The sequence below is a fragment of the Citrus sinensis genome, chromosome 5 (assembly GCF_022201045.2).
Source record: "Citrus sinensis cultivar Valencia sweet orange chromosome 5, DVS_A1.0, whole genome shotgun sequence".
In the NCBI taxonomy this organism is placed as follows: Eukaryota; Viridiplantae; Streptophyta; class Magnoliopsida; order Sapindales; family Rutaceae; genus Citrus; species Citrus sinensis.
Window position 1 is genome coordinate 34,007,824 of NC_068560.1, and position 27,773 is coordinate 34,035,596.

A 27,773-nucleotide genomic window follows, 5' to 3' on the forward strand; every position below is an offset into this window, starting at 1 on the left:
AAAATATTTTCTAAGTTTCAATTATTTCTTGACAGCGGCTACTTAAAAATCTATTGATGGAAGAGTGATTGTGCCACTGGTAAAGCTTAATTAACGAGAAAATATTTTCTAAGTTTCAATTATTTCTTGACAGCGGCTACTTAAAAATCTATTGATGGACGAGTGATTGTGCCACTGGTAAAGCTTAATTAACGAGATAGCGAAAGGACGGTTATTTTATATATCTTATGACAACTCAAAAGTGTGTTATCTAATTCCCTAAAGGATATGCCATATTATAAAATATTTGGGAGTCGTGTATAACTTAAAAATGGGTTCGCCCTACATATTATAGTATAATATCTTCTCTCTATTATTAAAAAAACTCATGAAAATTTATCAAAACTAGAAGCCCCAGTTATTAAAAAAGGGGAGGAAATATTTTTAAATCTGATAGAGAGAGAGAGAGAGAACGAACAATCTGATCGGCAGCCTTGATAACAGCGGTAAGAAATTTTGTCTTTGTCGGCTTCTAGTCCATTTTGCCGCTTGACTTTGTGTTACGTTTGTTTCTAGAGTTCCAGAATATTCTTCTTAATTACTTGAAGCCTAATTCTCTCATCAGAAATTCTATCCAGATTTTGATTAAGACGTCACCCTTTAATAAAGTCTTTAGCTTCATCACCATTCCCCTCTGGTTTTCCCATTGCCTGCCCATTGGATTTATTTAACTCTTGAATTAAATTAACAAATATGTACATGCCAACACAACACATGGCGTCGTGAAAGAAAAGAGAAGACTGAAGAGTTGTATTAACTTGTGTGTGTGTGTGGGAGATATTTAAAACTGCTGTGCCCAAATCATTCTCCGTGATGTCATCGTAAAGACTCAAATTATCCGTTTTGCTTTCGTACTACTACCTCAAAGCCAACAGACGTGAATTTAGATCAAGAAGAGAAAAGCCGATATGTGTATTGTATATATAGGCATTAGCAAGACCAAAATTCTTAACTTTCGGGGCCTACTTTAACAAAATGACTCAAAATCAAAAATTGGCTTTAAAACAAGCGAAAACCATCATCACCAAAACTGATAAGACTCTAGTAGGTCTTGTCTATGGCCTCAGGATATTTCAAAATCGATGACTTTAAAAAAATACAAAACCCATCCATCATCATCATCATCACAAAACTGCAGTCACATATCATAATCTTATCTTCTCTTCTATCCTCTATGGCGTCCAGATTGGAGCTAAAATATAAAAGGACAGCATGTTGAAGTGCTTTTTTCTTCACTTTGGTCCACCCCCAATTCATTGTTCGGTGAAAATGTTACTTTCTTGCAATTTGTTGAGAGCCATTTTGACTGCATGTAACTAGCACTTCTCCATGGAGGAATGTGAAGCCCCGTCTCTTTGAGTGATTTTCTGCAAGCAGGGCAAAGCAAAGATACTATCTCTTTCAACTTCTTCTCAGTGCCAACAAAGATTGAAGGAAGAGCGTCAATAAGCTCTTTGTAAGCTCTCGTTGGCCTTGCCACTTCAAACTGTGACCTAAAATCCATGTCCACTATCAACCTTGTTGGTACCCCACCATTTAATTTCTTGTCCCTCATCAAAACTTCAACGTACTCGTAATTACCTGTAAATCGGAAAACTTGAATGCCCAAAAATGAAAAATAAAAAAGAGCAAATATATATATAAACAAAAAGAACTACATTTCAGAAAGACGAGAGAGAGAAAATAGAAACCTTGAGAGAAGCTACAAGTGGATGTAGATTTGCAAAGGGAAGCATCATAGCCATCCATTTTCAATTTCATCACAAGCCATTTCTTTTGATTTCTTGGACTCTCTCCTATATTTTTGTCCAAATACATGGATGTCTTCTCACAAATCTCTACTTCATCATCAGTGCGTTTCCCAAGAACTTCCTATACATACATAAACCACACAGTAGGAAGGTTACAAAAATAAAAAATAAAAAAGTGAAAAAAATAAGAAAAGAATAAAAGGACCCAGAAAAGAAAATGATATATGTATAAAGAAGAGAAGCAAAAATGAAACACAGGAGATGTAGACCTGTAAACTGAGATATGTGGATTGATGAAGAGAATGTTTAGAAGATGATACTGAGAAACTCGAAGATGAAGAGCCTGCAGATTCAATGTAGTCTTTGACCATTTGATCAAGCTCGTCTTCTCCTATGCTGCCCATTTTTCTGATGATTCTTAGACCGTACGAAACTAAGAACATATGGTGTTGACTGTTGAACAAGTCTTCAAATGAGCTTCATTTTGTCAAAAAAATCTAGTAAGCCTTTGTGGATCCATACACTGATTACTGGTGCTGTCTTGTTTTGTGATTAGCAGCTGGGTTCTATTTATATGTCACAATTATGATGATATCATAAAAGTAATTCTTTTTCCTTTTTTTTTTTGGGTTTAAATGAAAAACAAAAACAAAACAAATCCACCATGCAATGTCATCATGGGATGAATGATTGTCGTCATGTTTCGTTCCGCTGCCCTGGATTAAATGTTACAGTAATCACAATTATTTTTTCTTTATTAATTCTTAATTTTTGCCTTTCAAGTCAGTCACAGCCTCACAGGTTCGTAAACCGTAACATAAAACGGTTGTGAGAACATTTCTCGAAGCTCAATAATTGTGAGAGTGTTCGATAATAAGTACTTTGAGCTTCATTTTGAAAGTTAAAATGGATTACTCTTGCAGTCTTGCTCAACAATTATTTGATGAAAGATCTATTATTTAATGCTTTCATTTCACACAGCTCAAAATCTGGCAGTGACGCCACCGTCGAAAAATGCAGCCTTCATTGTCATGACTTTTTCTCTTACAGTTCCTTTCTAATTATTAAATTGGTCATTTGGCCCGCCACATCAATTGCTACAACTTCTACGTTAATGTGATTAGGATAAGGATCAATTCAGATTTCCACAATCCACGAGATTATTTTGTTAGTAGCTTGGTGGAATTAACAACCTTTTAAGTGCCACTTCGGCCTTGGCTTGTGAGGGCAGCAGTTCTAGCTTCCACAAAAGTATTGTGGGGGCTAAATGTTTTTTATATCCTTCTCCCTTGCGAAATGCATGTGGAGTATGGACATCCTCTTCTGTGAGAGGTTATTTGTATTGGGCATGTACTTCATAGAATTCATTGTAATAATGTAAGTCCCAATCATGTATATCTGATTGTAAATATCAGTGTAATACCTCTGCTACAATAAGCAGTTGTTGTAAATATCTGTGTAATGCAGTAATCTGATGATTAATCAGTCTCAAAAAAAAAAAAACAACCTTTTAAGTAATGTTTTACTAGTATTTCACACACACACATATATGTATATATAAATCAGAAAACTTTGATCATATTAAAATTATAAATAAGTTTAAAAAACTTATAAAATATAAATTTTAATACACTATAAGATAAAATACACTGTTTTTAACTTCTCTCTAATTTTAAGATGGTAAGAGCTCCTTAATTGAAATATTTTTAATACACTCACACAATCAACAACACTTCTATACAAAAGGCAGACATATCATATAAAATCATTGATGCATATTCACATAGAAAATATTATGGATTGTTAAAAAAGTCTAGTCAAAAAGATTGTTGGTAATCATAATCTTAGGGGGTTTTGATGATGTGAGAGTTTACGTTGTGTTTCCTTGTGTGTGCGCGTGTGTGTGTGTGTGTGTTTGCATGCGGGTGTGTATGTGTATGTGTGTGTGTTTGCATGTGTGTGGGTGCGTGCGTGCGTTTGCATGTGCGCGTGATGAGGACATATTCACATAGTTTAAGTAAGGATGCACGTCAAAACACAATTATATATATATATCAATGCATATTGTGTTTTTTGTCTATTAGTGTATTGAAATTTGTGTGTTTTTATTGAACATTTTTTCTCTGTAAAAACAAAGAATGTCTTCACCAAATAATTATTATATATATTATATTTTGATATATATATTATGTCTATTTCTTTTGTATGCTAACAATACTCCCAAGAGTAATCTATATACAATATTGGGGATCTACTAAATAAATGTGTACATGATGTGATATATGTACATTCCATGCCAAGCTCTTCCACCTATTTGACAAACTATGGTAATTTGAGACTACATTTTTGTTTAGATGAATGTATTATATAAAACAAAAAATGTTATCTTCGGAAACCGTCTAATAGCAGATGATAAATTGCTTATATTTAGATACGAGAAGTCGAGAAGAGGTCCATCAAGTCTTCTTTGTACACGAGCGAAATTGATATTATTCTAATGTACAATAGATCTTAAGAGATAGTGATATGTTTCTAATTTTATTTATCGATGGATTTGTAATGTAATTTTTTTTAATAAAAATTTCATTTTTTATTTAATAATTTTGAACAAAATATATAAAATAAAAGGGGAAAAAATGGAGGAGATAGCTTAACTATAAAAGGCTTATATTACAATTTAATAAAAAAAACGTTAAATGATCAATGCAATGGATTTTTTTTTTTATTACATGAGACTACTGCTTAGGATACAACATATTATATGATACTAAATTGGTATTTACAATCATTTAATAATTAAGATTAGTTTACATTAAATCTCATGTAGCATTGCTTAGATTTTAACCCTCTCAAATATTCGAGATATTTCAACCTTCAATCAAGAGATGAATAATGAAATTTAAATTAAACCCCTACAATATTTCTATGGGGATTCAAACCACTTCCCTCACACTTATGTGGGAGTGGCTCTAGTCACTAAACCTTAGTCCAGTGGTTCAATGCACTGGATTTAGCCCTGAAGTTTCTGCAAAATATGCCTTCACACCAAATTAATCCAAAACTAACATAATTTATACCTTTTGTATTGAATAATCATAATGATCTAGGTTGAAATCAAACCGATGTTGATATTATTCAAGGACTTGAGTTAGTTCTAACAAACAAAATTAACTGGTTATCTTATGGATGGACAATCACGGGTCAAATCAAACCAACACATTGTCAAACAACAAAATATTTAGGTAACAAAAGTAATTGAAAAAAAAAAAAGAGAATATTTTTCAATTGATAACTAGTTTTCATTAAACGTTTTTAAATCGTCCTCTATATATAGATGAAAGTACTTAAATCATCCTATATATATATGGATTAAAAAGTATTCGTTTAAAATGTTTTAACATTAAATTATTTTCAAGCGACAATCTAAAGCTCAATTAAAAAAAAAAAACCGATAATTTTGAAAGTATAGCTGTCAAATTGTTTGAAGAAAATTTAAGAATGTGCCATGCAAATCACAAAATGAAAAAAAAAAACAAATGGAAGAACCTGCCTGTCAGCTGATGACGTGTAACGTGTTACTACGTGGATGCGCCGACGTGGAAATAACTTAGCTCAACCTGCAGCCAGTTATAAAATAAAAGCCACACCTCGGTCACAGACATCACTACCGTAGCCTAACACCTCACCAAATCCACTGTACCATCCCAAGGAGTAACCAAAATCAACGGATCGTATCTCGTCTGTGGTCGCCACTAATCCACTCTTACCGTGAGGATAGCAAATTCAATTGTACAAGAAAACAAAAACCTATGTACGTTCCACTTTGCCAACCGCCTAAGCAAAAATCAGTTTACTTCCGTTCCCTCGTACTACGCGCAACGCAAAATCCGATTTTTTTTTTCTAATTTTTCTCATTTTCGCGGAAAGTAATCGCTCTAAAATTTTCCCGGGAAAATTTTCAATCTCAGGTGTGAAACTTAACCGTGCTTTCATTTTCTTTTGGCATTAAATTAATCGAATTATTTGGCGGCTTAACTTATTTATAATGTTATGTTCGAGTTCTCCAGGTTTAGGGTTTTGAATTTGATTGCTTAACTTTTCTGGATGTGTGTGTTTTTTTTTAATTAGGTTCAATTTAAGTGGTTGAGGATTTATTATTAGATTCTAAGATTGTTTTTGTTGACGAGAAAGCGAAGAGAATAGAAAATATTGGAGGAACTTGGGTTTTGTGTGTTAGTTTGTTATGTATTTTTATTTTTACTGTAATGCAGCTGAAGTAAGCTCAGTGTTTGTCTCAAGTTCAGTTTCACAGGGTTTCTACTTTCATTTGACTCAGTTTTTGGTTCTATATGTTTTCTTATTCATTATTAAGTTCATAGTAATTGAGTATTTTATGGTAAAGTAGTGCAAACGTCTCTGGTGGAAGAATAATGATTAATGTGAGTTCTTCGTAGGTAAGATAATTAAACCAATAAACTTATGGACTAATCTCTTCAGATGGTCCTGTATAAAGCTCTTAAAGGTTAATAAATTATGCAAGACAGAAGGTTTGAGATGAACTTGCCAATGATGAAGCCTAGTGTATTGTTTTATCTAGAAAGAATCTTTTTTGGTTTCTTTCTGAGGTATCTTTCTGGTTAACAAGTTGATTATTGATTTCAATGGGATTCATGGTCTCATCTCATTATTTACTGTGGGACAATCCTAGCACTGATAATTTTTTTTTCATGTGCTAACATCTTTTTCCCTCTGTGATTGCTCCTTCAACAAGGTTAGGACATGTTTTCCTGAGGCTGGTTTTTGGTAGTTATTAGATATTTTTTGACAAAAAATTATGAGGGTTGTTTGGCTGAGGAACCATCTATGGAATTAGATTGGGCTGAGGGTAGTTGCCGGTTAGGTTTTTCGTTTTGTCAGGGCTTTTAATTCTTGATGGTGACCGATCGATTTGGATATTGTTTGGATTAGCAGATCACCATCCTAGATTAACCAATACTAAGGATAGGCTTGTGATGTACACAAACGAACTCACATAGACAGAGGGGAATAACAGCTGATGATCAATTTGTCAATGATAGAACAAAAATGGATGTATAAAAGCTGATTAAAAAGTGCAAGGTTTTAAATTGAACTTGAAGGGGTTTAGGCTTAAAAGGCCATGGTCTAGGGCTTTTTCCCTGAGCCTTACTCCAATAAATGTGTTTGCTTTTCTTACCCATTAAATAATTGAAAATGATGTGGGTTGCTGGCGTGCTTATTTGTTCATAATTTGGTTTAGTTGCTAATTTTATTTTATTGGAGTTGATGCATACTTTGTGGTGAGACAGACGGGTGCAAAACATATACGTCATGGCTACTGTTTTTCATTATTGGTCACGAGTAATATACATATTCAACAGTGTGATATACCGACAGGTTTGATCATAATTATTTGTTTCCTGTTACGTAATGCTTTGACAAATGTTATCCCGTGATTTTTGCCAGCTTACTACGGTTCTTTGACTTGCTTAATTTTCATGACAGGTTTCCTGGTTCAATCATTCTTCCTCTATTTAAGACTGTGCTTGTGGTCATATATGATTCATAATAGTTTGAAAGAACCATTGGAGCACAAAGGAGGTTTGATTTCCCATGAAATATGGTAATTTGAGTGGAGGAGTTGTTTTCTCACCTTGATTGAAAGGAAAAACAGTTCCGACATGGGGTCTTGGATGAGTAGAATATAGCCGCGATCAAGCATATTGAAAAGTAAACAGAATTCATCACTTGGATCTGCTCAATGGGATGGAGGGGCATTTTATATGTTTTATTTTTTCTTCTCACTGTGGTCGAGTCATCGAGCAGGTCATTTAAAATTTGGTTACCCACTGTGGGTGCTGAATCAGACTCTGTCGTAGCCTACAGCTGGCCAGTTTTCACTGCAAGCTTATTTGTTCTTGTTGCTCTTATACTCTCCACGTATCTAATCATCGAACATTTAGCTGCGTATAATCAACCTGAGGTTCATGCTCACAATCCTTTTGTTGTAGTCCAGGTTTTCGTTTCATATTGTATATTTTTGGTGCTCTCATATTTCTTCTATTGAAAAAATGAGACAGCCTCATCTCCTTCAATTTCGCCGGCAGAGGTTCCTTCAGAACTGATCATTACAATTTGGATGTTTGATTTCAGGAACAGAAGTTCTTGATTGGACTCATTTTGATGGTTCCCGTTTATGCACTTGAATCGGTATAAAAAAATGAAACAGCCTCACCACATATAGGTTATGTGCTTCTATTACTAAATATCAGTGGACCAATAGTGAAGTGTGACTTATTCTTTGGGCAGTTTTTGTCACTGTTAAATTCAGATGCCGCATTCAACTGTGAAGTGATTCGGGACTGTTATGAAGCATTTGCATTGTACTGCTTTGAGAGATATTTGATTGCTTGCTTAGGTATTACAGGACGTACTTGATCTTGCTTGCTTTCTCTCATGTTCGGTTGGTAGAAAAATGTTTACTATCATAGTTATTAGACAACTAGCTGAAATATGCGTAAATACACTATACGTGTTTTCATAGTACAAGGCATTGTTTAATAATATGAATAAAGCATTATTGTTTGGTAAGGCATTGTTTAGTAATATGAATAGAAGCCATATTTTGTGAAGAATATCAATACCATGATATGCACGACTTAAATGTCCATGTTACAATGCTCTGTTTTACTTAAAAGAAATGATTTAAAATAATAATGTGCAGATAAACATCAAAGTTCGTTGATAAACTAAAACAGAGAGGCTATCCTGATGTATGTTACTTCATCTCTTCAATGGCAACATGACTCAGTTTATATTTCATGTATGATGCACATGTCACCCATGCATTATGTGCCCATTTTCATATGCACAGAAGACATTTTAAAGATTATGCCTTTGTGCTTTGGAAATAATTTTCTGTCAGAGGTTACTTGCATTATTTCCCCGCTTCCATTTTGTTATTCTTCTTAAAATAGGCATCTCTTAGCTAATATCTTATTTTTCTATTTCCTAAAATCAAATGTGATAGTCATTTGAATATTGATAAAAGTTTAATTTGAATATTGAAAAAAGTTTTCTTTCTGACCTGACAATAATGCTGTGTACAGGTGGAGAGGAAAGAACAATTGAATTCATGGAAAGTCAGACGATAATTAGTACCAGCTCACCTCTTCTGGAAGAATCATATACCTTTGGAGTTGTAGAACATCCTTGTCCACTGAATTGCATTTTAAGGGATTGGCGACTTGGTCCTGAGTTCTATAATGCTGTAAAAATTGGCATTGTTCAATATGTATGTGTTTACTATTCAGTAGAAAGTTATGTTGTCAGATCTTTCTTTCTTTCCACCTTTTCTTTTCTTTTTGGTTTTTGTGGCTATCAGGTAGTTAATTTCACATTTACCTTGCAGATGATACTGAAGATGATCTGTGCTTTGTTAGCAATGATTCTTCAAACTTTTGGGGTTTATGGAGAGGGGAAGTTTGAGTGGAAATACGGGTAAAGGGTCCTTAATAATTCTTTTTGAATCTCATACGCAACTGCTTTTTAAGTGTAAGGGGAGGCTTTGCTTTTTGAGTGCAGTTGCCCCTAGTATAATATTAAAATTTGATTCATATAAACGCTCCCACTTCTCTACCATCATTAAAACTAGTACTATGCGTTATTATCATTGTTGTTATCCGCATGACATGTTTATTTGCTTGCAGATATCCATACTTGGCAGTTGTTCTTAACTTCAGTCAGACCTGGGCCCTATATTGTCTTGTACAGTTCTATTCTGTCACTAAAGACAAGTTGGAACCAATTAAACCATTGGCCAAGTTTCTGACATTCAAGTCTATTGTATTCCTGACTTGGTGGCAAGGTATTATTGTTGCATTTCTTTTCTCAATAGGAGCTTTCAGAGGCTCGTTGGCTCAAGAATTGAAAACTCGAATTCAAGACTACATCATCTGTATTGAGGTAAGTAGTTTATATATTAGCATTGGTGGTTAATTCAATCAGGACTGTTCATCCATATTTTATTTGAATTTCTGATAGTTTTAAAGGGCTATTATTGTTAGAGGTTCTTATATCAAATCCGTGAAACAGATGGGGATTGCTGCTGTAGTGCATCTTTATGTCTTTCCGGCAAGACCTTACAAGCGTGGAGAAAGATGTGTTCGTAATGTTGCTGTAATGACTGATTATGCATCTCTGGGAACACCTCCAGATCCGGAGGAAGTTAAAGACTCTGAAAGAACAACAAAAATGCGCATTGCTCGGCATGATGAGAGAGAAAAACGTCTTAACTTTCCACAGAGTGTTCGTGATGTGGTCCTTGGTAGTGGTGAAATTGTGAGATAGTTCCTCTCTCCCACTTTTCTTACTCACTGCTGTGCTTTGGTTTTTGGTAACTGCTTTTGAATGTTTTCCTGTGCTTTCATCTCTGTTTAATAACTTTGCATTTGTCATCTGCTCTCATAGATTGTTGATGACATGAAGTACACTGTTTCACATGTTGTCGAACCGGTTGAAAGGGGAATTGCAAAAATTAACAAAACCTTCCATCAGATATCAGAGAATGTGAAACGACATGAGAAGGAACGAAAGAGAAGCTCTAAGGATGACAGTTATCTTATCCCTTTGAATTCATGGACAAGAGAATTCTCTGAAGTTCAGGATCATATTCCTGAGGGCAGTTTTAGTGACAGTAGTATCTCCAACGGGAAAAGACAGCACTACCAATCCAAAGCATCAAGGACTAAAGGCGGTTAGATGATGTTCACACTCTTTTTTCTCCTTTTCTTACTTAGTTCAGGAGCACTATGACATGATTTTCAGGCAACATGGATATACTTTATTTGGTAAGTATACAAAATAAAAATGGAAAAGTACGCCGGGGTGGTGGGGGGGGGGGATTCTGAAAATTTCCTACTCTATTATTGGAGGCTTGAGCCTTTCGTGATGTTTTGTATTTCTAGGTTGAAGAACAGACTTTGCTACTAGGTTCCAAACAAAGAAAATGTACAGCAAAATCTCTAACAAACACTGCCGAACTAATGGAATTTTGATTCAAAAAAATAAAAAAATAAAAAAGGTTTGCTGCAGAATGTGGTGCTGTGCAAAAGCTTTTAGCTTAGGAGAAGGTATAGATGATGACATTGAGTTTGTTTGCAAAATCGTAGCATTGTCATTGTAAAGTAATTTCTTAATGCATGATGACGATGACTATTTCGTTGCTAGCCACTGGAAGCTGTGTAGTTTTTGCATGATATGCTCTGAATGTGGTCCACTTGTGTGTTTGGGACTTCGGGAGTTCATTGTATTTGTTTGCCAAAATGAAAGGATCAGGGCCTGATATACATGTACATTATACTAGATATTCGAACACTGTTTGGACAGAAAATGCTTTGTATTCACATAAAAATGCGAGGAATGTAGCAATGTTTTAAATTTTTATGAGATAAATCAATTTTAGTGAGCATGTAATTAAAATTTTTAGGTGTGTTCAAATATTAATTAGTAAAACTGATTATCCTCATCATACAAATGAAAAGCATAGACCAAGGTTTGCGCAACCTTTATATGCATAAACCAATAAATATCCAATAAACAAAAAAGAAGACATTTTTTAAGTAATAATTCAACTATCCTTGACGAAAAAAAAGGGAAAAGAGAAGTGAAAAAGAGGCAGGGGCCATGTTGGGGTATAAGAAAGCGAACGAGGGTAAGACTGTCCATCTAAGACCGTTAAGCGGCGCTAGGGTTTTGCGCTTGGCATAAGTATTCGTATATATATACACACACTGACGGGATGCCTCTGAAGCCCTGTATCACCTGCAAATCCGCTCTCTCTCTCTCTCTCTCTCTCTCTCTCTCTCTCTCTCTCTCTAGTCTCTCATTCTGCAGAAATTTATAATTGATCTTTGAAATATGTAGATGGTAGTAGGATGAATGAAGGAAATATAAGGGGAGGGGGCTGTGATGAAGAAATAAAGAAAGTCATGCACCACGCTGAGTGATTAAAAGTGTGCTGATAATTCTTTCACACCCATTTTTAATCTGAGCCCTCTTCTTCTTTCAACTTGAAAAATCCTTTTTTTTATTTTTCTTTTCTTAATATTTCACTAAAAAAATACTAATTAAGTAAAAAAAAAGGAGTCAAGTGATGGGATCTTCTTTTAGAAGATCGAACCATGATGCGGACCGTACAGCATTTTTTGCTTCTGGGGATAATCTTTGGTTTCTGATGGCTCCTTATTTTTCTCTTTTTTTTTTCCTTTTTTATTTAATATATTTTCTCCTTCGTCATTTTTTAAAATTTCTTGCAAGTTTTCATACCACCTCATCGTCTCTCTTTCTTTTTCTTTTTTTTTTTGGGTTGGGAAGAGTCGGTTCAGTGATTAATTTGATAATCTTAAGTCTTTTGCACAAAATAAAGGCTAATCTGATATTTCCTTTGATTTGATAAACAGCGGCAAATTGTATAATTATTGGATATACTAAATAACAATATTGTGCTTTAGAAAAAAAAAATTTACGGACCAAAAATTTCTTCGATGGGCTAGAAGGTCCAAAGTTTTAAAATTGGGCCGTAATGGGCTTTTGGCGAGACCAGACCAATGGATCTATTTTTCCCATATTGTATAATTGATTTGTGATTGTAATAAACATTACAGTGTTCTATTAATGTACGGCAACATTCATGAGACGATCACTATTATTTTTCCTTTTTTTTGAAAAAAAATTATATATATATAAATATATCCACATTGGCCGGAGCGAGCCAGCAACCTTTTCGGACCATTTATATAAATCAGAGATGTTGAAAGCGAAGGACATCATTTTTTTTCCCTCTTAATTTTTTATCCGTAGATTCCAATTGCCTGCACAAACGGGTCAAACTTGTCGTTTAGGACTTTTAGTAATATTCTGTTGGTGTTGGGTTTATGGATATGAAGGATGCACATGCGCTGGCCAAAAACACTCGCTAAAATTTGAAAATTTCTGCAGAGAATCATACCGCCTCTAGTTTCTTATATTCTCTCAAATAATGACATATACTGTATATTTGTACCAAACAGGTCCATAATAATTAATAATAACCAAATACCCGTGGCTTGACGAATAGAGTCTTGACACTATTTTATACAACCAAATATAAATGGCTGGCTAATTAATTTCAGTAAAAAATATATATATTTATATATAACGTATGTGAATGAAAAAAAAATTGGGTGGAGATAAGTATTTATTTTGTTGATTTTTTAGTGGAGTAAATATGTTTCTAATATTAATGAGAATAAAAATACGAGCTCTGCTATAATAAACGATGCCAATAAATATACTCTCTATCTATATACACACACACACACACAGTAATAATTAATGATAATAAGACCCCATGACCCCGGAGCGAAAATAAATCTTTCAACTACTACTACATTGGCAAATGGCAGCTTAGTCTCCGATTGACAATTGAATAAATAATAATTTGTCCGATGTTCATTTTGGTCACCAACTATTGGCTGTACTAGATGGCATCGTAACTAGTCTCAATATATATACAACCCCATTTCAGCCATAGAAATTTGGGACCCAATTTACAATAATTGATCTTCTTATTCTCAGAGGCTGGTGAGATGGCGTCTCCGAGCTTCAATGGAGACAAATACCGTTCTTACTTGCACGGAGAGGAAGAAAAAAATACCAAGTGGAGATTTGGTTCTGCTCCAAACTATGACGTCGTCGACAAGCTCTTTGAGGAAGGCAGAACCAAGGTGTACAAATTAAACTTCTCTTTACATGCATATTTAGATTAGCTAATTAACGTCTATTTATCCATGTATACGATCTCTCTATTTCCTTATCTAATTAATTTTCCATCTTTTTTTGATGGAAGGTGTGGCCTCCGGGATCACTTGAGGAGAAGGTACAAAATCTTGTCAAGACTTGGGAAATGGAAATGTTCCATAAAACATGTTTTGAAGACTACAAATCAGTGGATCCAAATAACTACACTTTCAGCCTCAATGGTTAGTATTGTTGATGAGTACACCTTTTCAGTTAATTTTGGTACATCACGTTCCATATAAAGATTTATTTGGTAGACACTTGTTCGGGGTACGTACTAGTTGATATACTCTTGATTAGATTTCCTGTAGCAGCATGTAGGAAGTTTCGAGTATAATCAACTCATTCAATATGTAACTTATAATAATTTTCAATCATTCATCCACCCATATTTGGTTTGGCAACTAATAATTTTATTCTACACGACACCCTCATAAACTCTTGATTAGATAGCCTAGTGGGTTCATATATATATGTGTGTGTGTGTGTGTGCGCGTGCGCGCAGGAAGGAAACCGATAACATTGGAAGAAAAGCGGAAGCTAGGTGGAGGGTACAATTCCTTCATGCAAACATCCTTGCCGGAGAAGTATAGGGGCTACAATCCGGCAGAAGAAACCGTAGAGTCATCTCATATTGCTTTCACGAAGGCATTTCCAAGAGGGTTTGCTTTGGAAGTTGTCCACGTTTACTCAGGGCCGCCGGTGATTGTGTACAAGTTCAGGCACTGGGGTTACATGGAGGGTCCTTTCAAATCCCATGCTCCAACTGGAGACTTGGTGGAATTTTATGGCATTGCCATTTTTGAGGTATATATATATATATATACATCGGCTATTACTACTATACGTACAACCAGCTAATACACTAGTACAATTACAGTTGTGATTCTTAACATCTTTTTGGTTTTTTTTTTTCTGGCGGAACTAATTAATTAATTAATAGGTGGATGAACAAATGAAAATCGTGAAAGTGGAGTTCTTCTTAGACCGTGGAGAATTGCTCGGAGGGCTTATGAAATTGAAAGGTGATAATAGCTGCGGCGAAGAGGAGGCCTTGAGCTGCCCTTTCTTGAGAAGCACCGGGTGAAACTGAAATAATTAACCAGAACAAATAAAAACAATCACAAGAACTGGATACTGGATACGAAGGGTTTTCCACTCTTGATATATGCTTTATCCCGTATGTGTATGATTGAACCAACTTTTTTTTTTATTTTTTTTATTTTTTTTATTTTATACGAAGGGTCTTTAATGAATAATAAAACTCCAAATAAAAATATGAGTGGTTGTTATAGTTTAATGAGATCGCTCAGTTGTTATATTTAAACCTACGTTACATTACTTTTTGAGATCTCAACCCACGTTACTATTTGACCTGACTACTACTTGTAAATGCTTTTTTTTTTTTTTTTTTTAAATTATCCCCAACAAAACTCGCTCTCTCATTTCTTTTATTTTTCCTTCGATTACGTGATCGGTTGTTGAACAAGAACAAGAACCCTCGTTCTGATGATGGATTCATTCGCTATTTAATCAATAAATTATGGAAAGATAATAAAGTTTGGATCACCAGATTTTCATAATTTTATCAAACAAGGACAGATAGCTGCATCAAGTAGGTCCTGACCAAAATAATTTATACATAGCTGATCTTTTGACAGTCACACACACTCATATAATTAATTATTAGTACATGTGATAATTTAATATTAAAAGGGTATTCCAGTCATTTTAAATATATAATTCACTGGTTATCAAATAAACAAACGCCGTCGTTACTGAGAGAAAACTTGAAAATTTAGGGACTAGGATGTTATTAGCTTAAATTAATCATTCAAGTCTCAACCACCTCATTATTCTTTAAAATAATAATAATAATACTAATAATCAACCACGCCAGCGGTAGCTTGAGCTTGGCCTATAATAATTGATTTTGATAAAATTGTTTGTCGTCAAATATCATGTTTGTCATTTAAGTAATTTAAGATTTTGGTTGATATTAAAATTGGACAATTGTATTATAAAAAATATAATATTAAAATATTTAATAGTATTAATTATTATAGTTTAAAAGTTTAATTAGTTTGATCAATCACTTATATAATGAAAAATTTATAATAATTTTATTATTTTTGTTAAAATATTATTTAAAATTTATATTTATTATACATAATTAACTTTTATTTTTTAATTATAATTTTTTATCTACAACACTTTAGATTAAAAAGCACAATACTTTAATACCAAACAAAATATAAGTATGTCAGACTTTTTCAACTTTCCTGATACCACAATATTTTTTATATTTAGCTTTTTTTTATTTTTTTATAATTCAGTATTTTCCAACTTACATAGGAAGAAGTGCACCACACAGTTCAATGCATATGACCATCTTCATGTCTACTTCGAAAGAAGATGGCATCTTCAGATGATGATGTTGGAGTAGAACAGAGAGATAAATATCTTTCCCTCTTAGTCCTTCTTACAAGCAAATGGAGAGATGAATCTTACAAAATGGAGATGAAGAGTAGAAACAGGCAGGCGGATGAAGAGAAGAAAATTGTGATGGTAGGGTTCTTTTATGATCGTGGTGAGATGCCAGGCGGTCTCCTGAAGGGTACTAAAATTGATAGCTCTGCCTTCTGCTGAAGAAGCATCTTCAAACTGTCCTTCTTCTGAAGAAGCATCTTCAAACTGTCCTGTCCTCAGAAACACAGGCTAGCTGAAGTAGCAACATCAAACTCTATATGATCTTTGCAAATGTGTAAACAATAAATTCTCATACTTGCGACTTCAGGATGATCTTTCAGATGGAATTTTAGACCAGCCGTTATGCTGTTCTTATATGAATCGTCACAATCCACAGATTTACACGTCATTGTCTCATAAAAATTACATTAAGCTATTAATATACTACTAATTCAACAAACTATTATCCATAAAGGTCGAAACTAAAATACTCAATTATCAAATGGTCAAGGAAACTGTAAAGCACGTATGGATCGAAAACAAATCAAGAAGCATGTTCAGCTAGAACATTAAAATGAACAGGGCTCGGTGCAGTTATAACATGAACTCTGCTTTCTCTTACAAGACAAATTCCTCTTCTCTGTTCTTGTTTGTTGAGAAGAAAAGGAAGATGAAAAGAAAAGAAGAGAAACACCGTTTTCTTTAAACATAATTTGAATGAGAAGATAATGAAGAATGGAAACAATCATAAAGAAACAACTTCACCATTTAGCCATTCACTGCCATAAAAAATTTACAGTACATAAATGATAATAAGAATAAAGATGTTAATGTAAAGGTAAGGCCTTTCTTTCTTGGACATTTTTCTTTCTACTTTGGAGATATGTTACTAGCACCTGTAAAAAAATCTTCCCCTACAATTTTCTCCTCTCTCCTTTTCTTTCTACCATAATGCCCCCTCCCCAAATAGGCCCTTAGCAGGAAAAAAAAAAAAACTTGGCCTAAAAAATTTTCAAGAAATTCATTGCCATGCATGTCCGGATATGAAAGCAGATTTCCTAAGCAACAAAAAATTCCCCCCAGTGCCTAACATCCAATAGCTAACACACTTGTCACTAAGCAAGTAGCTGATTATCAGCTCATCAATTCATCTATCTATATTATGAAATGAACAAAAGAAAAATATATTCAAGAAAAATTATACTAATATAGGTCAAGCATCTGTTTTGTGGTGCAGGTTATCTTGTATATTGAGAGGTAACATACGGCAGTTTATGTTCATTGGGCCCAAGGAAGAGACCCTGAATATGGAGCTGCCCCACAGTACCTGAACAAACCTTCAATTTCTGGACATCCATTAGGATATGGTATTGTACGATGAAATGGATCACGCCCTAGTTTTTTACGCCAAAGGGAACCCAAACACCCATATGGATCTTCTTGAAATTGAGAACGAACCAATGCCTCACCTCTCATAGCTGCTTCTTTCGAAGTTGTTGAACCTGGGGTGCCAGAATAAAAGAATCTCGACTCTGGAAATCCAATTGCTGAGCGATGCAAATGTGTAAATCTCTCCTCCTTAAAATCATAACTTACAACCTGTTGCATATGCCATAACATTGGAAAATTCAAAACCCATAAAGGAAAAGAGGCAAGAAACTGACAGGACAACTAACTAATCAGTTACAGAAAACTGAAATATTTTGTACTAAGGTATCATAGAAACTGATGGATTTTGCCCTCTCAGTAAACAAAGAATTATACATGGCAAGATAAACAAATGTATTATTTTTATAAAAGCATGTAGAGACTTGGACAAGCATGCACACAAACTAAGAGATATTGAGCTCAAAATCACAATAGGCTGTCAATCGACAACAGATCAAAGGCATCTCCTCTTCTCAAAAGAATCAGTGGAGGTTGAGATTGTCGGTTCTATCCGGGTTAATTGCATGAATATTATTTGCCAGCCCAAAAATGCAGAAAAAAATAATCAAAGGAGTGGTAGTTCATCTACAATTGTGGACATGAGGAACCTCCCTCATCATCTTTATTATAATCAGGAGGCAGACTACATTTAGCAAACATCTCTTTATTACAAACATTAAAACTTATTGGTACCAGAGGGCATGGATGTTATTGAGCTTTTAATTTGATCATCAAGGACAATTCTACCCTATTCTTCTAAAAGAATATGCATATAAAAGACCTTGTAAGCACATTTAGCAAAGTTAATGTGTATAATTTTACGTGGCCATTAGCCTCCATTTTTTTCCTAAAATCTGGTTCTTCTTACCTAACATAAAAATGAAATAACACTTTGAAGTTATTCCACTAATAAAACAAACAGAACACATGCAATACAATGGGCTTACAGTTATATTATGAGGATATGTGCCTGTAAGCTCACGGAATCGGCAAACACTAAATAGGATATTTTCAAAGCTATCTCTTGCATGCTCTTCTGTCATTGCCCTCCATCTCACGCTTTCTTCGTTGCCTGGTAGAAAAATGCAAAGTAGCAGGACAACAAAAATCACATAGCTGATAGCCTTCATGCAAAAATTAAATTTAGGACTGAATAAAATAATTGCTGAAAAAATCCAGCTCTTATGTGTAAGGAGATACACAAATAATACGGAATTAAGAAACAAGGAAATTCTTTGGCACAAATAAAGCTTAATAAAAAAATTAATCTGCAACAGCACCCAATTAACGTAAACAAGAAATAACCTCACAATAGGAGTTCTCAACATTTTCAACTTTTAACTCTGCTGAACTAAGCAAGTTAACCAGGTTATAGCACATAAAGCAATATACTTTGCTAAAGTAGCTTAAACTTATTGACCTAAATCTGGGTATTTTATAAAATCTATATAACTTCGTATGAACTACTATTTATTCAACATCAAGATGCCAATGCAAGGAAACTTATAAAGAAAAGCAAAAGAACTCACCAAACCATCCTTTTGATTCAGCAACAGTCCAATAACTCTGTGCCTCGCTACGAGGACCAGCATCTCTCCTAGTCTCACCCCCACTAAACAAAAGCAAAGCCTTGTCATCTTTGGCAACAATTTCAACTCCCTCCTGAATATGAGCCACAAAACTAGCAGCCTGACCAGGATGCTGCTGATAAGGCTCTAAAAACCAAGAATTCTCCTTATCAACCTTCCCACAACTACTACTCGTATAAATTGAATGTCCAGCAACCATCACAAGATTCTTCAGCTTCACAAATGGGTAATTATCACTTCCCACATTAAATTTTCGATAACCAATCGTTTGCCAATAATGGCTCTCGTATGCTAACAGAATCACCAGCACACTTACAGCAAATGACAAGGCAATGCAGAAAACAAGAATAGGGTGCAGCTTCTTGTAGTAGCTAAAGCGGTTAGCAAAAGATTTGATCATCTTCAAAGGATGAAGTGGTAATTTTTTAGATCTTCGTGTTCTTTTAATGGTTCCCGATTCTATATCAAAATCACAACTTGGATATGCAGTGAAAGACTTGGGACTATTTGAATTTGACCCAAATGAAAAACTTTTCATGATAGGCTCGGTAAAGCTTATGGGTTTATAACGACACTAAAATTAGGCATAACCAGATGAGAATTCAAGGCAATTATGAAATGAGATCAGAAATACTATTGATTCAATCCTAATGATCAAGCATTTTAACAAACACGGAAGGAAACTGTTTTGATTTAAATATTAACATTGTAGAGACTGATAAAGACAAAACCACACAAAACAAATAATGCCGAGAAAAAGAATTCAAGCGGGAATTTTGTATGGAGAAATGAAATTTGGGTTGAATTTGGTAAATTTGAGCTGTGCAAAAGCGAGAGCTCACCAAGCAATTTATGAAATTATTGAATATCTTTTATCGGCAATTACAAGATCCACGTTTGTAGAGAGCTCTTTGCGTTAAATAATGATTGATTAAAGAGTAGACTTTGGGGAAAAAAATGAATGTGATGAGCAGATTTTCGGTGATCGAAATTTTTTTTTTCAAAATTTTAGAGTGTTTTTGGGGAGATGTAGACGAAGAGTCAAATGGACCCGCCCAAGTGTTTTTTTGTTTCGTGTCATTACATGGATCCATTTAGCCAATACTTTTGGACTTTAATAGATGGCCCTGAAGCCCAAATAAATCTGAAATCATGCGCGAGTAATGCTTCACTTTTCAACTAGTGACGGCTATGTTTGGCGTCCGTGCTTTTTAAGTTATAATTGTTTTGAAAAAAATATAATTATAAAATAAAAATAATAGTATATATTAAATATAATTTTTAAGTAATAATTTTGTCAATATTTTAGTGCAAATTATTAAAAATATAATAATTTTTTATCATACAAGTGTAAAATTAAATTAATTGAACTTTTAAATTATAGCTTTTAAGGTACAACTACTTAATCTTAAGTTCAAATAAAGCCTAAGTGTGATAAGATGCTTGGGTGTGTGGTTGCGCAAGTGTCAAGGTCCCATTAGGAGAGTTGAGCTGTGAGGCCCACAATCCTCCAAAGAAAACCTGACATGTGCAGTCGCAAGTGATCAACCCTCTCTTAATTAGTTAATTATATATTGAGATGGTGAAATGAGTAATTGTACAAATTATAAAATTAAACTAACGAGTGCCATAATGAAATGTTGGGTGGAATATTACTTTCTAGTTTTAATTCTATTCAAAATAATCAATAATTAAAAATTCAATGGTTTGATTAGAATGGTTTATTACCATAAGAATACTAAAGAAACTCAAAAATAGCACTAGAGTCTAGAGATTAAATCATTTTTTGGAAGATGTATAAATTGTCTTTTGTGCTTATTCAGATCTTTGAAGCTTAATTATGTTTGTTCTAGTGGCTCTCCAATTCTCTTAAGTAAGCATACAGTTCCGTATTGGAGAATATGTGAAGATTCCCATGCAGAACCTGGAGCAACTTTTTCGCAACAAAATGAATTTGAGAGAAAAAAATCCACAAACAGCTGCGACAAATTGCTGGGAATAAAGGAAAATTTTCTTCTATATATATCCTCCGGTGGCATTTTGTGGGGCTTAGACGGCTAAGACTTTAAAAAATATAAATAAATAAATGGACCAATAAAGCGTCATTGTCTCTAATTCATATAACTAAAACGACGCATTGGATTCACCGTTTAAGAATATTTTGCCGTTTGGTATATTTCATTTTGAAAATTGCCTTGGTTAACTAATGTGGGATATGACATTAATTCTCATTCCTTTGGTGTACCTTTTAGGAATCGTATATGCAAGCATCGGGATGTGACTCTTTTAGGAACGTATCCTCATAAAAGCACCTTATTCGTATGAAATAGAAGGGAAAGTTCATCACAAGAAAAGCATGGTACCTCTTTGTTGCATAGAAACAGTTTGCCTTGTTTCCTTAAATTTTTGTTCATAGCATTTGCATAAACAGTAGAAATCAATTCATTTTTAGAATATTTGCAATAATGCTTCATAGGGCCAGACAAAAGAAAGCAGTATAACTGTTTCTCCAAGGCAGCATAGTCATTTTCTTTTTGTTTTATTTGGTTCAAAACTTTCCCAGAAACCAGCATATACATCAAATTATGCCAGACTCAAAGTTCTCTATAGCCTCTCCAACACATACCTCTGCATCTGACGCAGACATGCATTCTGTGAAATATGTCCATACAATTTCTGAGGCGGGTCGCCTTCTCCCTTCAGCGAGCCAATGGAATTCCACTGAAATTGATTTCAACCTTGCCCCTCAATCTTCTAATTCATATGGTTCACTCCCTTCAAGATACTCGAAATCTTTCGATTATGATCTTGTTATCACTGATAAAGCATACTTCAAACGTTTCCTTTACATTTCTGCCTCGGCAGCTCTTCTCATCCTGGCACTTGTTCTCCTCATACATTTCGTGCCTCACAAGCATCATCCCCACAGCCCTACAAAGAATCTCACTCTTGCTGTAAACCAAGCTCTAACATTCTTCGATGCTCAAAAGTGTAATATTCTGTATCCGCATTCATATCATACCTTTAAATCATTTCTCTTGTTTATCATTGTTTTTTTTCTTCCTTTTTTGGTTCAAATTCGTTATGAGAATTCTTTTTGCAGCTGGGAATTATCCGAACTACAGTCCTGTGAAATTCCGAGGAAATTCAGGAATGCAAGATGGAAAAGTAAGCAACCTGAATGCTGATCTTGTAGGTGGTTTTTATGATTCCGGCAACAATATAAAGTTCAGTTTCCCCACAGCTTATGCTGTTACCATCTTGAGCTGGAGTGTAATAGAGTACCAAGAAAAGTATGCCGAAATTGGCGAGCTTAATCATGTAAAGGATATTATCAAATGGGGTTCTGACTATTTGCTCAAGGTCTTTGTTCCTACAAATTCCACTCCTGATTCGACAATCCTTTATTCTCAGGCAAGCATTTTTGAAAGTTTATACCATAGTTTGCGTTCTTGATTTTAAAAAAGCAAATTTACCAGAAATATTATCTTCACTTTGATTTTAGGTTGGAAGTACTGGCAATGATACTAAGGTTAGCAATGATATCAATTGCTGGCAAAGGCCTGAAGATATGAGCTATGTGAGACCTGTTTCAGTTTGCGATAGCACAGCTTCGGATCTTGCAGGAGAAATCATTGCAGCACTATCAGCAGCATCAATAGTATTCAAAGATAAGATTATGTACTCAGGAGAATTAATCAAAGCAGCAGGGAAGTTGTATGAAGTCACAAGTAGAGAAGACCCTGGTCGTAAACAAGGAATTTACACAAAAGTTGATACTTGTGGCGGAGAAGCAAGGGACTATTACAACTCAACCAGCTTCATTGATGAATTAGTTTGGGGAGGAACTTGGTTGTTCTTCGCTACTGGGAACAATTCTTATCTTGCATATGCTACTGAGAGATTTAAAGCAGCAGAGGATGAGGAAACAGAGTCTGAAAAAGGAATTTTCTATTGGAATAACAAGCTCACTGCTACTGCGGTAATTTTTGTTAAAGACTTTCGTGATGGAGTTTACGAAGATATTAAATGAGTACTTGCGGAGTAATTTTCTAGTTTGCATTACAGGTGCTGTTGACAAGACTTCGATTCTTTCGTGATCTTGGCTATCCCTATGAAGGTGCCTTACGATCTTCATCAAGTAGGACTGAAATCCTGATGTGTTCTTATCTTTCTGATCATATCTTCAATAAGACACAAGGTCTTTTTTTCAATTGCAATTCATTATATATGTATCAGTACATATGCATACGTGCAATGCATGCATTTTAATATATCCTAAAATTTTCTTAATATAGGTGGATTGATCCTTTTAAGGCCTGGTTCTGGTGGAGCACTTGAGTTCGCTGCAACAGCATCTTTCCTCAGTAAGTTATACAGTGACTACCTTGATCTTCTGCGAAGATCTGGTGGGAGTTGTGGGAATGATGGCTTTTCCCTTCAAATGTTAAGGAGATTCTCCATATCTCAGGTTAAGTACAACAGGCTCTGTGTATGTGGCAAAATAAATCCTTCACTTGTTTGCTGAAAAGGATCTAGTTTTCCCTTGTTCTTTCATAGGTTCACTACATCCTAGGAGATAATCCTATGAAAATGAGCTACATGGTTGGCTTTGGAGACAAATATCCATATCAAGTTCATCATCGGAGTGCATCAATACCTTGGGATGATGGTCAGCATTACACCTGTGCAGAAGGAGATAGATGGCTATACTCAAAAGAACCAAATCCAAACCTTCTTGTGGGAGCAATGGTAGCAGGACCTGATATATTTGACAATTTTTCAGATGAAAGGGATAAGCCATGGTTCACTGAACCAAGCATTGCAAGCAATGCAGGTTTAGTTGCAGCACTCATTGCACTTCATGATCCTCCTCGCAAATCTTCAAATTCAGCTAGCTTGAATTTGGGCATAGACCAGACGGGTATCTTCGACAAAATTCATTCAACTCCTTCAAACCCTTAGAATCTTTCACCATATATTACTAAATTCACTAAGGATATGATAGAAAAGAGAACTCTGAATGCCAACACTCGATCAAGTAAGTTTGTTAGTTGAATACGAACATGTTCTATTAAGGATAATTCTACACTTTTTTTAACCAAATTAGAGGCTGATATAAGAAGGCACCATTGATCTTGAAGAACTCTGTTTCCATCTCTGGATGATGATTTGGAAATTTATGCATTACAGGATGGTGCCATTTACGGAAGCATTTTATGCTCGATCCTTGAATATTTCTGTTCTTGAGCAGATGGCAGTACCTTTTTCTTTTCTTTTCTTTTTAATTTTTTTGGTAACTATTTGTGCAAATTTCAGACATGGGCAGATACCAGTTTTGTCATATTTATAGTGAGAAAAATGTCTTAAACATCACAGAATTTTACTTGTAACTCAAGACATCTATTTTTACATATATATAGAGAAAGATATTCTTGTAAGACAAATTTACAGCTGTATATTTACATGAGCCTAAGATATGGATTGTAAAAAAAAATTACTGGTGCTACATAAAACGAAGCTCTCTGTACACATGATTTTTCCCATTATTTAGACTTTAACATATCCAAGCCTTGCAATCTCTGCAAAATTGAAAAACCATAGAATAAATATTAGTATTTAATCTTCTCAAAAAAAAAATATTAGTATTTAAAAAAAAACACTAAAAATGAGTAATATCAGCAATCATATATCAATAGCAAAGATAAAAGCTCACCAAAATCGAGTGGATCTCTTCTAGAAAAGGCACAAGTAATGAAGTCAAGGTCTGCATTTCCTCTTTAAGGTTGTCATAGGTTTCATCTTTTGCCATTAGGATATTCATGAAAGTTACACTATCGGGCAATAGTTTCAGAGCTACCTGCAAATAGTGTAGGTGCATGTATGCATTAACATTAGCGCAACATATAAATGGTTTTTATACATGAGTTGTGAAGCTAGCAAGAGAAATCTTAACTTCTGATGTTGAAAATTTGGTAAATAGAAGAAATCAGATAGGGAGGTATCATTACTTTGAAAGCAGCTGAAGAAATCCATCCATGCCATGGCTTCAAAGCAATGTTATAGGACTCTTCCACTGCTTGCTCCATTTTCTGCCCAGGATCCTTTGCTAATCTTTGCAACAAGGCCACCATAAAATCAAGGGACCTGCATGTTCTTATAACAAAGTTTAGCTAGTCTAACTATAAATAATAGAATTTTTTTAAGTTGGAAATGCAGGTGCAATTGCAAGTTTGAGATTTTTGTATATGTCAACCTTGAATCAAACTCAAAAGTCAATGATGAGTACTGACTGGGTCTAGCTACCAAACCAACCCATGTAAGGCTGGAAAGTTTAATTTAATTTTATAAACAAGAGAGAATTAGTATTTAATTAACATTTACTATCATTTTATGCGTTAGTTATGAATAGAAGATATAGCTATACTCATTTATTCACCTGGTGAGCCAAAGAAAGGCTTTGCTGCAGCTTGTTTTCTTTCTTGCATTGCCTTCACTGGCTTCTTTCTTCAATATTTCAACCACATTTGCATACTTTGAAGGATCTAATTCACAAAACTTCTCCAATCTCTATGAATGAGAAGGAACACCAAATAATGTAACTAAGGTTAAGCCAGCAGAATCACTATTTCCTTATAATGACAGATATACCCATGTTTGATCAGAAAGAAAAGTCAGGAAATGAAGATTTGGCAAAATTTCAAGGGGGTGTTTTTGTCATAGTTGAAAGACTGGTTACCTGAATATTTTGATGAATGTCTTGTCTAAGGACAAGCATAGTTGGGCCTATCTTATCTGCAAAACGTCACAAAGGCCGAAAAGATATAACCAAAGAAACAAAGTTCATAAACGCAAGATGTAATAAAAAAAAATATCAGAAAAGGGAGAAAAAATTTACTGATGATGACGACTAACCAAGAACTTGAAGCACCAAGTTGCAGAGATGTAAGAAAGGCTTGGTTGGTATATGAATACGGGAAGCATCAAGATTATCTTTAGGCTTAAGTTTGATGAACATGGAGAGCTCTTCAATGGCAGACCTGATCTCTGAACTGCTCTTCTCCATTTCTCTTCTCCTCTTCATTTCGACCTCTTTAGTATCTTTTTCCTCTGCTATTTCAGTTCTTGGTTCTTCCAGGTTTCTGAAAAAGGGAAGACAGATTTCAGAATTTTGAATTTTGCTTCAATATAATGGAGGCTTCCGCTGAATTTTTCAGGACCATTTGCTGGTTAAATACTCACATCTGGGACGCGAACATGTTACTTCTCTGGGCTGAACTCCAATCTTTTTTCTTTTTTTTTTTTTTGGGAAAAAAAATAAAACATTTCTTTTTATAAGTCCCTGATGGTGACCTTATATTTGACCTTGAAGTTATCTATCAGCTGTTATCTTAATGCTATTTAAATGAAATCTCATAGTATGTATATATGTACTTAGATCAATGTCCCAAACCTTAGTCTATAAACTCTGATGAAAAGGTTAAATGGTCAAACCATAGTTGGAAATAAACTAGGCTATTTGTTCAAATAACCAATAAAATTAATATTCATCCATTGAAAAATAGATGTAGAGTAATTTTATAATAAAATAATCTCTTATATGTACAAAATTTTTATATAATTGGTGTATAAATGAAGAGGCACATATGTGCGACTTAAAAATTTTCCCCTAATTATTTATCAAAATGGAAAATTAATTACTGTATTTTGGTGTCAGTCTTTCTTCTTCTTCTTTTTTTTTTTTTGTATGCCTTATAAATTATCATGTATACATGATTTATCAATGCAACTTATGAAAGTGAGTATGCATTTATTTGTAGTATTTAAAAAGAGAGACTATTTTAGAAATTTTGTAGGAAAATGGCTAAAACTTCATAATAAAACATAATAATGTCTAGTATAGTAGAGAGATGGATCTAATTTAAGTGTTGAAGAAGTCAATAATCACATCAAAATAAATGGTTAAAAAAAATAGTATTTAAACAGAGAGATTATTTTAGAAATTTTATAGGAAAATGGCTAAAATGTCATAATAAAAGCAGCTGTTACATTAGAGATGTTCCGTAGAGCAGCCTTCAAAACCATTAGATATATGCAGCTGAATTTAAAATAATTGTAACAACGTGCATCCATCAGCTGTAGAGTTGTTTTACGTTGAAAATGCTACAATATAATTGAACACTATAATAAAACATAATAATGTCTAGTATAGTGGAGAGATAGATCTAGTTTAAGTGTTGAAGAAGTCAGTAATCACATCAAGTCAACTCTAGGATCACTTCATCCTTAATCACATTGGCTTCTAATTGCCGGTTGGTTTTCAGTTAGTAGTTGAGTTCTGTCATAACCCATGCCTCGTGGTATCTATTTTTTTCATCACCCAAAGAATAATTTTAAATTGGAATCTTCTGCTGTTTTTTAATCTGTAGTCTATAAAATTCAAGATATGCATTACATATCCAAGATTTTCTTTCAAGAAAAATTAATTTGTTTATTGTTTATTTTATTAAACGAATTAGCCAATGACTCCACAAATGGAAATGGATCAACATTTCAATATTCGTACTTACATAGACGGTATCGACGTTGCGGGAATCTAGCACTGGGCTTGGACTAATGGCAATGCCTGTGGGTACACTAA

At 34.3% G+C, this 27,773-nt stretch overlaps 6 protein-coding genes and 1 non-coding gene across 14 annotated transcripts; 4 read left to right on the forward strand and 3 right to left on the reverse strand.

The window, feature by feature from the left end:
• Nucleotides 1–921: 921 nt before the first annotated feature.
• LOC102620620 (uncharacterized) lies at nt 922–2,398 on the reverse strand. Of its 2 annotated transcripts, none has more exons than XM_025095977.2 (3): nt 2,060–2,398; nt 1,731–1,911; nt 922–1,635 (listed from the first exon to the last, which is right to left on the reverse strand). In XM_025095977.2, exons 1-3 carry the CDS (start codon nt 2,231–2,233, stop codon nt 1,232–1,234), a joined length of 759 nt encoding a protein of 252 aa, XP_024951745.2. In that variant the 5' UTR covers nt 2,234–2,398; the 3' UTR covers nt 922–1,231. The 2 variants fall into 2 exon arrangements, with proteins under 2 accessions (XP_024951745.2, XP_006472931.2); XM_006472868.4 differs by having other exon boundaries at nt 922–1,620; nt 2,060–2,390.
• A 3,202-nt stretch (nt 2,399–5,600) lies between these two features.
• Nucleotides 5,601–11,877, forward strand: LOC102620888 (protein LAZ1 homolog 1). Of its 5 annotated transcripts, none has more exons than XM_025096455.2 (10): nt 5,601–5,758; nt 7,118–7,205; nt 7,314–7,824; nt 7,962–8,018; nt 8,118–8,226; nt 8,918–9,102; nt 9,220–9,308; nt 9,518–9,773; nt 9,903–10,148; nt 10,278–11,877. In XM_025096455.2, exons 3-10 carry the CDS (start codon nt 7,570–7,572, stop codon nt 10,566–10,568), a joined length of 1,488 nt encoding a protein of 495 aa, XP_024952223.2. In that variant the 5' UTR covers nt 5,601–5,758; nt 7,118–7,205; nt 7,314–7,569; the 3' UTR covers nt 10,569–11,877. The 5 variants fall into 5 exon arrangements, 4 of the variants coding, with proteins under 4 accessions (XP_024952223.2, XP_024952222.2, XP_024952224.2 ...); XR_008054778.1 differs by lacking the exon at nt 7,118–7,205 and having other exon boundaries at nt 5,603–5,758; nt 10,278–10,657; nt 10,775–11,877; XM_025096454.2 differs by having other exon boundaries at nt 7,118–7,824.
• Nucleotides 11,770–11,863, forward strand: LOC112497767 (small nucleolar RNA Z221/R21b). The gene has a single exon (XR_003064750.1). It is a non-coding gene; the product is annotated as a small nucleolar RNA Z221/R21b (small nucleolar RNA).
• A 1,402-nt stretch (nt 11,878–13,279) lies between the features above and the next one.
• On the forward strand, nt 13,280–14,984 carry LOC102621757 (pathogen-related protein-like). The gene is made up of 4 exons (XM_006472873.4): nt 13,280–13,573; nt 13,696–13,828; nt 14,152–14,453; nt 14,590–14,984. Exons 1-4 carry the CDS (start codon nt 13,436–13,438, stop codon nt 14,731–14,733), a joined length of 717 nt encoding a protein of 238 aa, XP_006472936.2. The 5' UTR covers nt 13,280–13,435; the 3' UTR covers nt 14,734–14,984.
• A 1,007-nt stretch (nt 14,985–15,991) lies between these two features.
• LOC102622341 (uncharacterized protein C57A10.07) lies at nt 15,992–20,184 on the reverse strand. 3 transcript variants are annotated; one of them, XM_052442590.1, is made up of 4 exons: nt 19,073–20,184; nt 18,491–18,615; nt 17,443–17,714; nt 15,992–16,481 (listed from the first exon to the last, which is right to left on the reverse strand). In XM_052442590.1, exons 1-4 carry the CDS (start codon nt 19,668–19,670, stop codon nt 16,352–16,354), a joined length of 1,125 nt encoding a protein of 374 aa, XP_052298550.1. In that variant the 5' UTR covers nt 19,671–20,184; the 3' UTR covers nt 15,992–16,351. The 3 variants fall into 3 exon arrangements, with proteins under 3 accessions (XP_052298550.1, XP_052298551.1, XP_006472938.2); XM_052442591.1 differs by lacking the exon at nt 15,992–16,481 and adding an exon at nt 16,560–16,755 and having other exon boundaries at nt 19,073–20,182; XM_006472875.4 differs by lacking the exon at nt 15,992–16,481 and having other exon boundaries at nt 17,284–17,714; nt 19,073–20,180.
• A 1,593-nt stretch (nt 20,185–21,777) lies between these two features.
• LOC102630523 (endoglucanase 10-like) lies at nt 21,778–24,395 on the forward strand. Its single transcript, XM_052441360.1, has 6 exons — nt 21,778–22,123; nt 22,236–22,546; nt 22,638–23,114; nt 23,201–23,333; nt 23,431–23,603; nt 23,693–24,395. Exons 1-6 carry the CDS (start codon nt 21,778–21,780, stop codon nt 24,095–24,097), a joined length of 1,845 nt encoding a protein of 614 aa, XP_052297320.1. The 3' UTR covers nt 24,098–24,395.
• Nucleotides 24,396–24,552: 157 nt separating this feature from the next.
• Nucleotides 24,553–26,537, reverse strand: LOC102623044 (glycolipid transfer protein 2). Its single transcript, XM_006472877.4, has 7 exons — nt 26,375–26,537; nt 26,048–26,274; nt 25,872–25,927; nt 25,572–25,702; nt 25,144–25,279; nt 24,849–24,992; nt 24,553–24,714 (listed from the first exon to the last, which is right to left on the reverse strand). Exons 1-7 carry the CDS (start codon nt 26,389–26,391, stop codon nt 24,679–24,681), a joined length of 747 nt encoding a protein of 248 aa, XP_006472940.2. The 5' UTR covers nt 26,392–26,537; the 3' UTR covers nt 24,553–24,678.
• Nucleotides 26,538–27,773: the final 1,236 nt, after the last annotated feature.

Bases quoted from the DNA above. Each gene is read 5' to 3' on its own strand.
- LOC102620620 (XM_025095977.2), bottom strand. From the start codon at position 2,233: ATGTTCTTAGTTTCGTACGGTCTAAGAATCATCAGAAAAATGGGCAGC. The intron at 1,912-2,059 runs GTCTACATCTCC...ATGTATGTATAG, and splicing joins CCACATATCTCAGTTTACAG to GAAGTTCTTGGGAAACGCAC. The intron at 1,636-1,730 runs GTTTCTATTTTC...TGGGCATTCAAG, and splicing joins CACTTGTAGCTTCTCTCAAG to TTTTCCGATTTACAGGTAAT.
- LOC102620888 (XM_025096454.2), top strand. From the start codon at position 7,570: ATGGGATGGAGGGGCATTTTATATGTTTTATTTTTTCTTCTCACTGTG. The intron at 9,309-9,517 runs GTAAAGGGTCCT...ATTTGCTTGCAG, and splicing joins AAGTTTGAGTGGAAATACGG to ATATCCATACTTGGCAGTTG. The intron at 9,774-9,902 runs GTAAGTAGTTTA...TCCGTGAAACAG, and splicing joins ACTACATCATCTGTATTGAG to ATGGGGATTGCTGCTGTAGT.
- LOC102621757 (XM_006472873.4), top strand. From the start codon at position 13,436: ATGGCGTCTCCGAGCTTCAATGGAGACAAATACCGTTCTTACTTGCAC. The intron at 13,574-13,695 runs GTGTACAAATTA...TTTTGATGGAAG, and splicing joins TTGAGGAAGGCAGAACCAAG to GTGTGGCCTCCGGGATCACT. The intron at 14,454-14,589 runs GTATATATATAT...ATTAATTAATAG, and splicing joins ATGGCATTGCCATTTTTGAG to GTGGATGAACAAATGAAAAT.
- LOC102622341 (XM_052442590.1), bottom strand. From the start codon at position 19,670: ATGAAAAGTTTTTCATTTGGGTCAAATTCAAATAGTCCCAAGTCTTTC. The intron at 18,616-19,072 runs GTGAGTTCTTTT...TTTTTCTACCAG, and splicing joins TGAATCAAAAGGATGGTTTG to GCAACGAAGAAAGCGTGAGA. The intron at 16,482-17,442 runs GTACTGTGGGGC...ATATAAGAACAG, and splicing joins GAAATTGAAGGTTTGTTCAG to CATAACGGCTGGTCTAAAAT.
- LOC102630523 (XM_052441360.1), top strand. From the start codon at position 21,778: ATGCATTCTGTGAAATATGTCCATACAATTTCTGAGGCGGGTCGCCTT. The intron at 22,124-22,235 runs GTAATATTCTGT...TTCTTTTTGCAG, and splicing joins ATTCTTCGATGCTCAAAAGT to CTGGGAATTATCCGAACTAC. The intron at 23,604-23,692 runs GTTAAGTACAAC...GTTCTTTCATAG, and splicing joins GGAGATTCTCCATATCTCAG to GTTCACTACATCCTAGGAGA.
- LOC102623044 (XM_006472877.4), bottom strand. The intron at 25,703-25,871 runs GTAACCAGTCTT...TCTCATTCATAG, and splicing joins ACATTCATCAAAATATTCAG to AGATTGGAGAAGTTTTGTGA. The intron at 25,280-25,571 runs GTGAATAAATGA...AAGAACATGCAG, and splicing joins GCCTTTCTTTGGCTCACCAG to GTCCCTTGATTTTATGGTGG.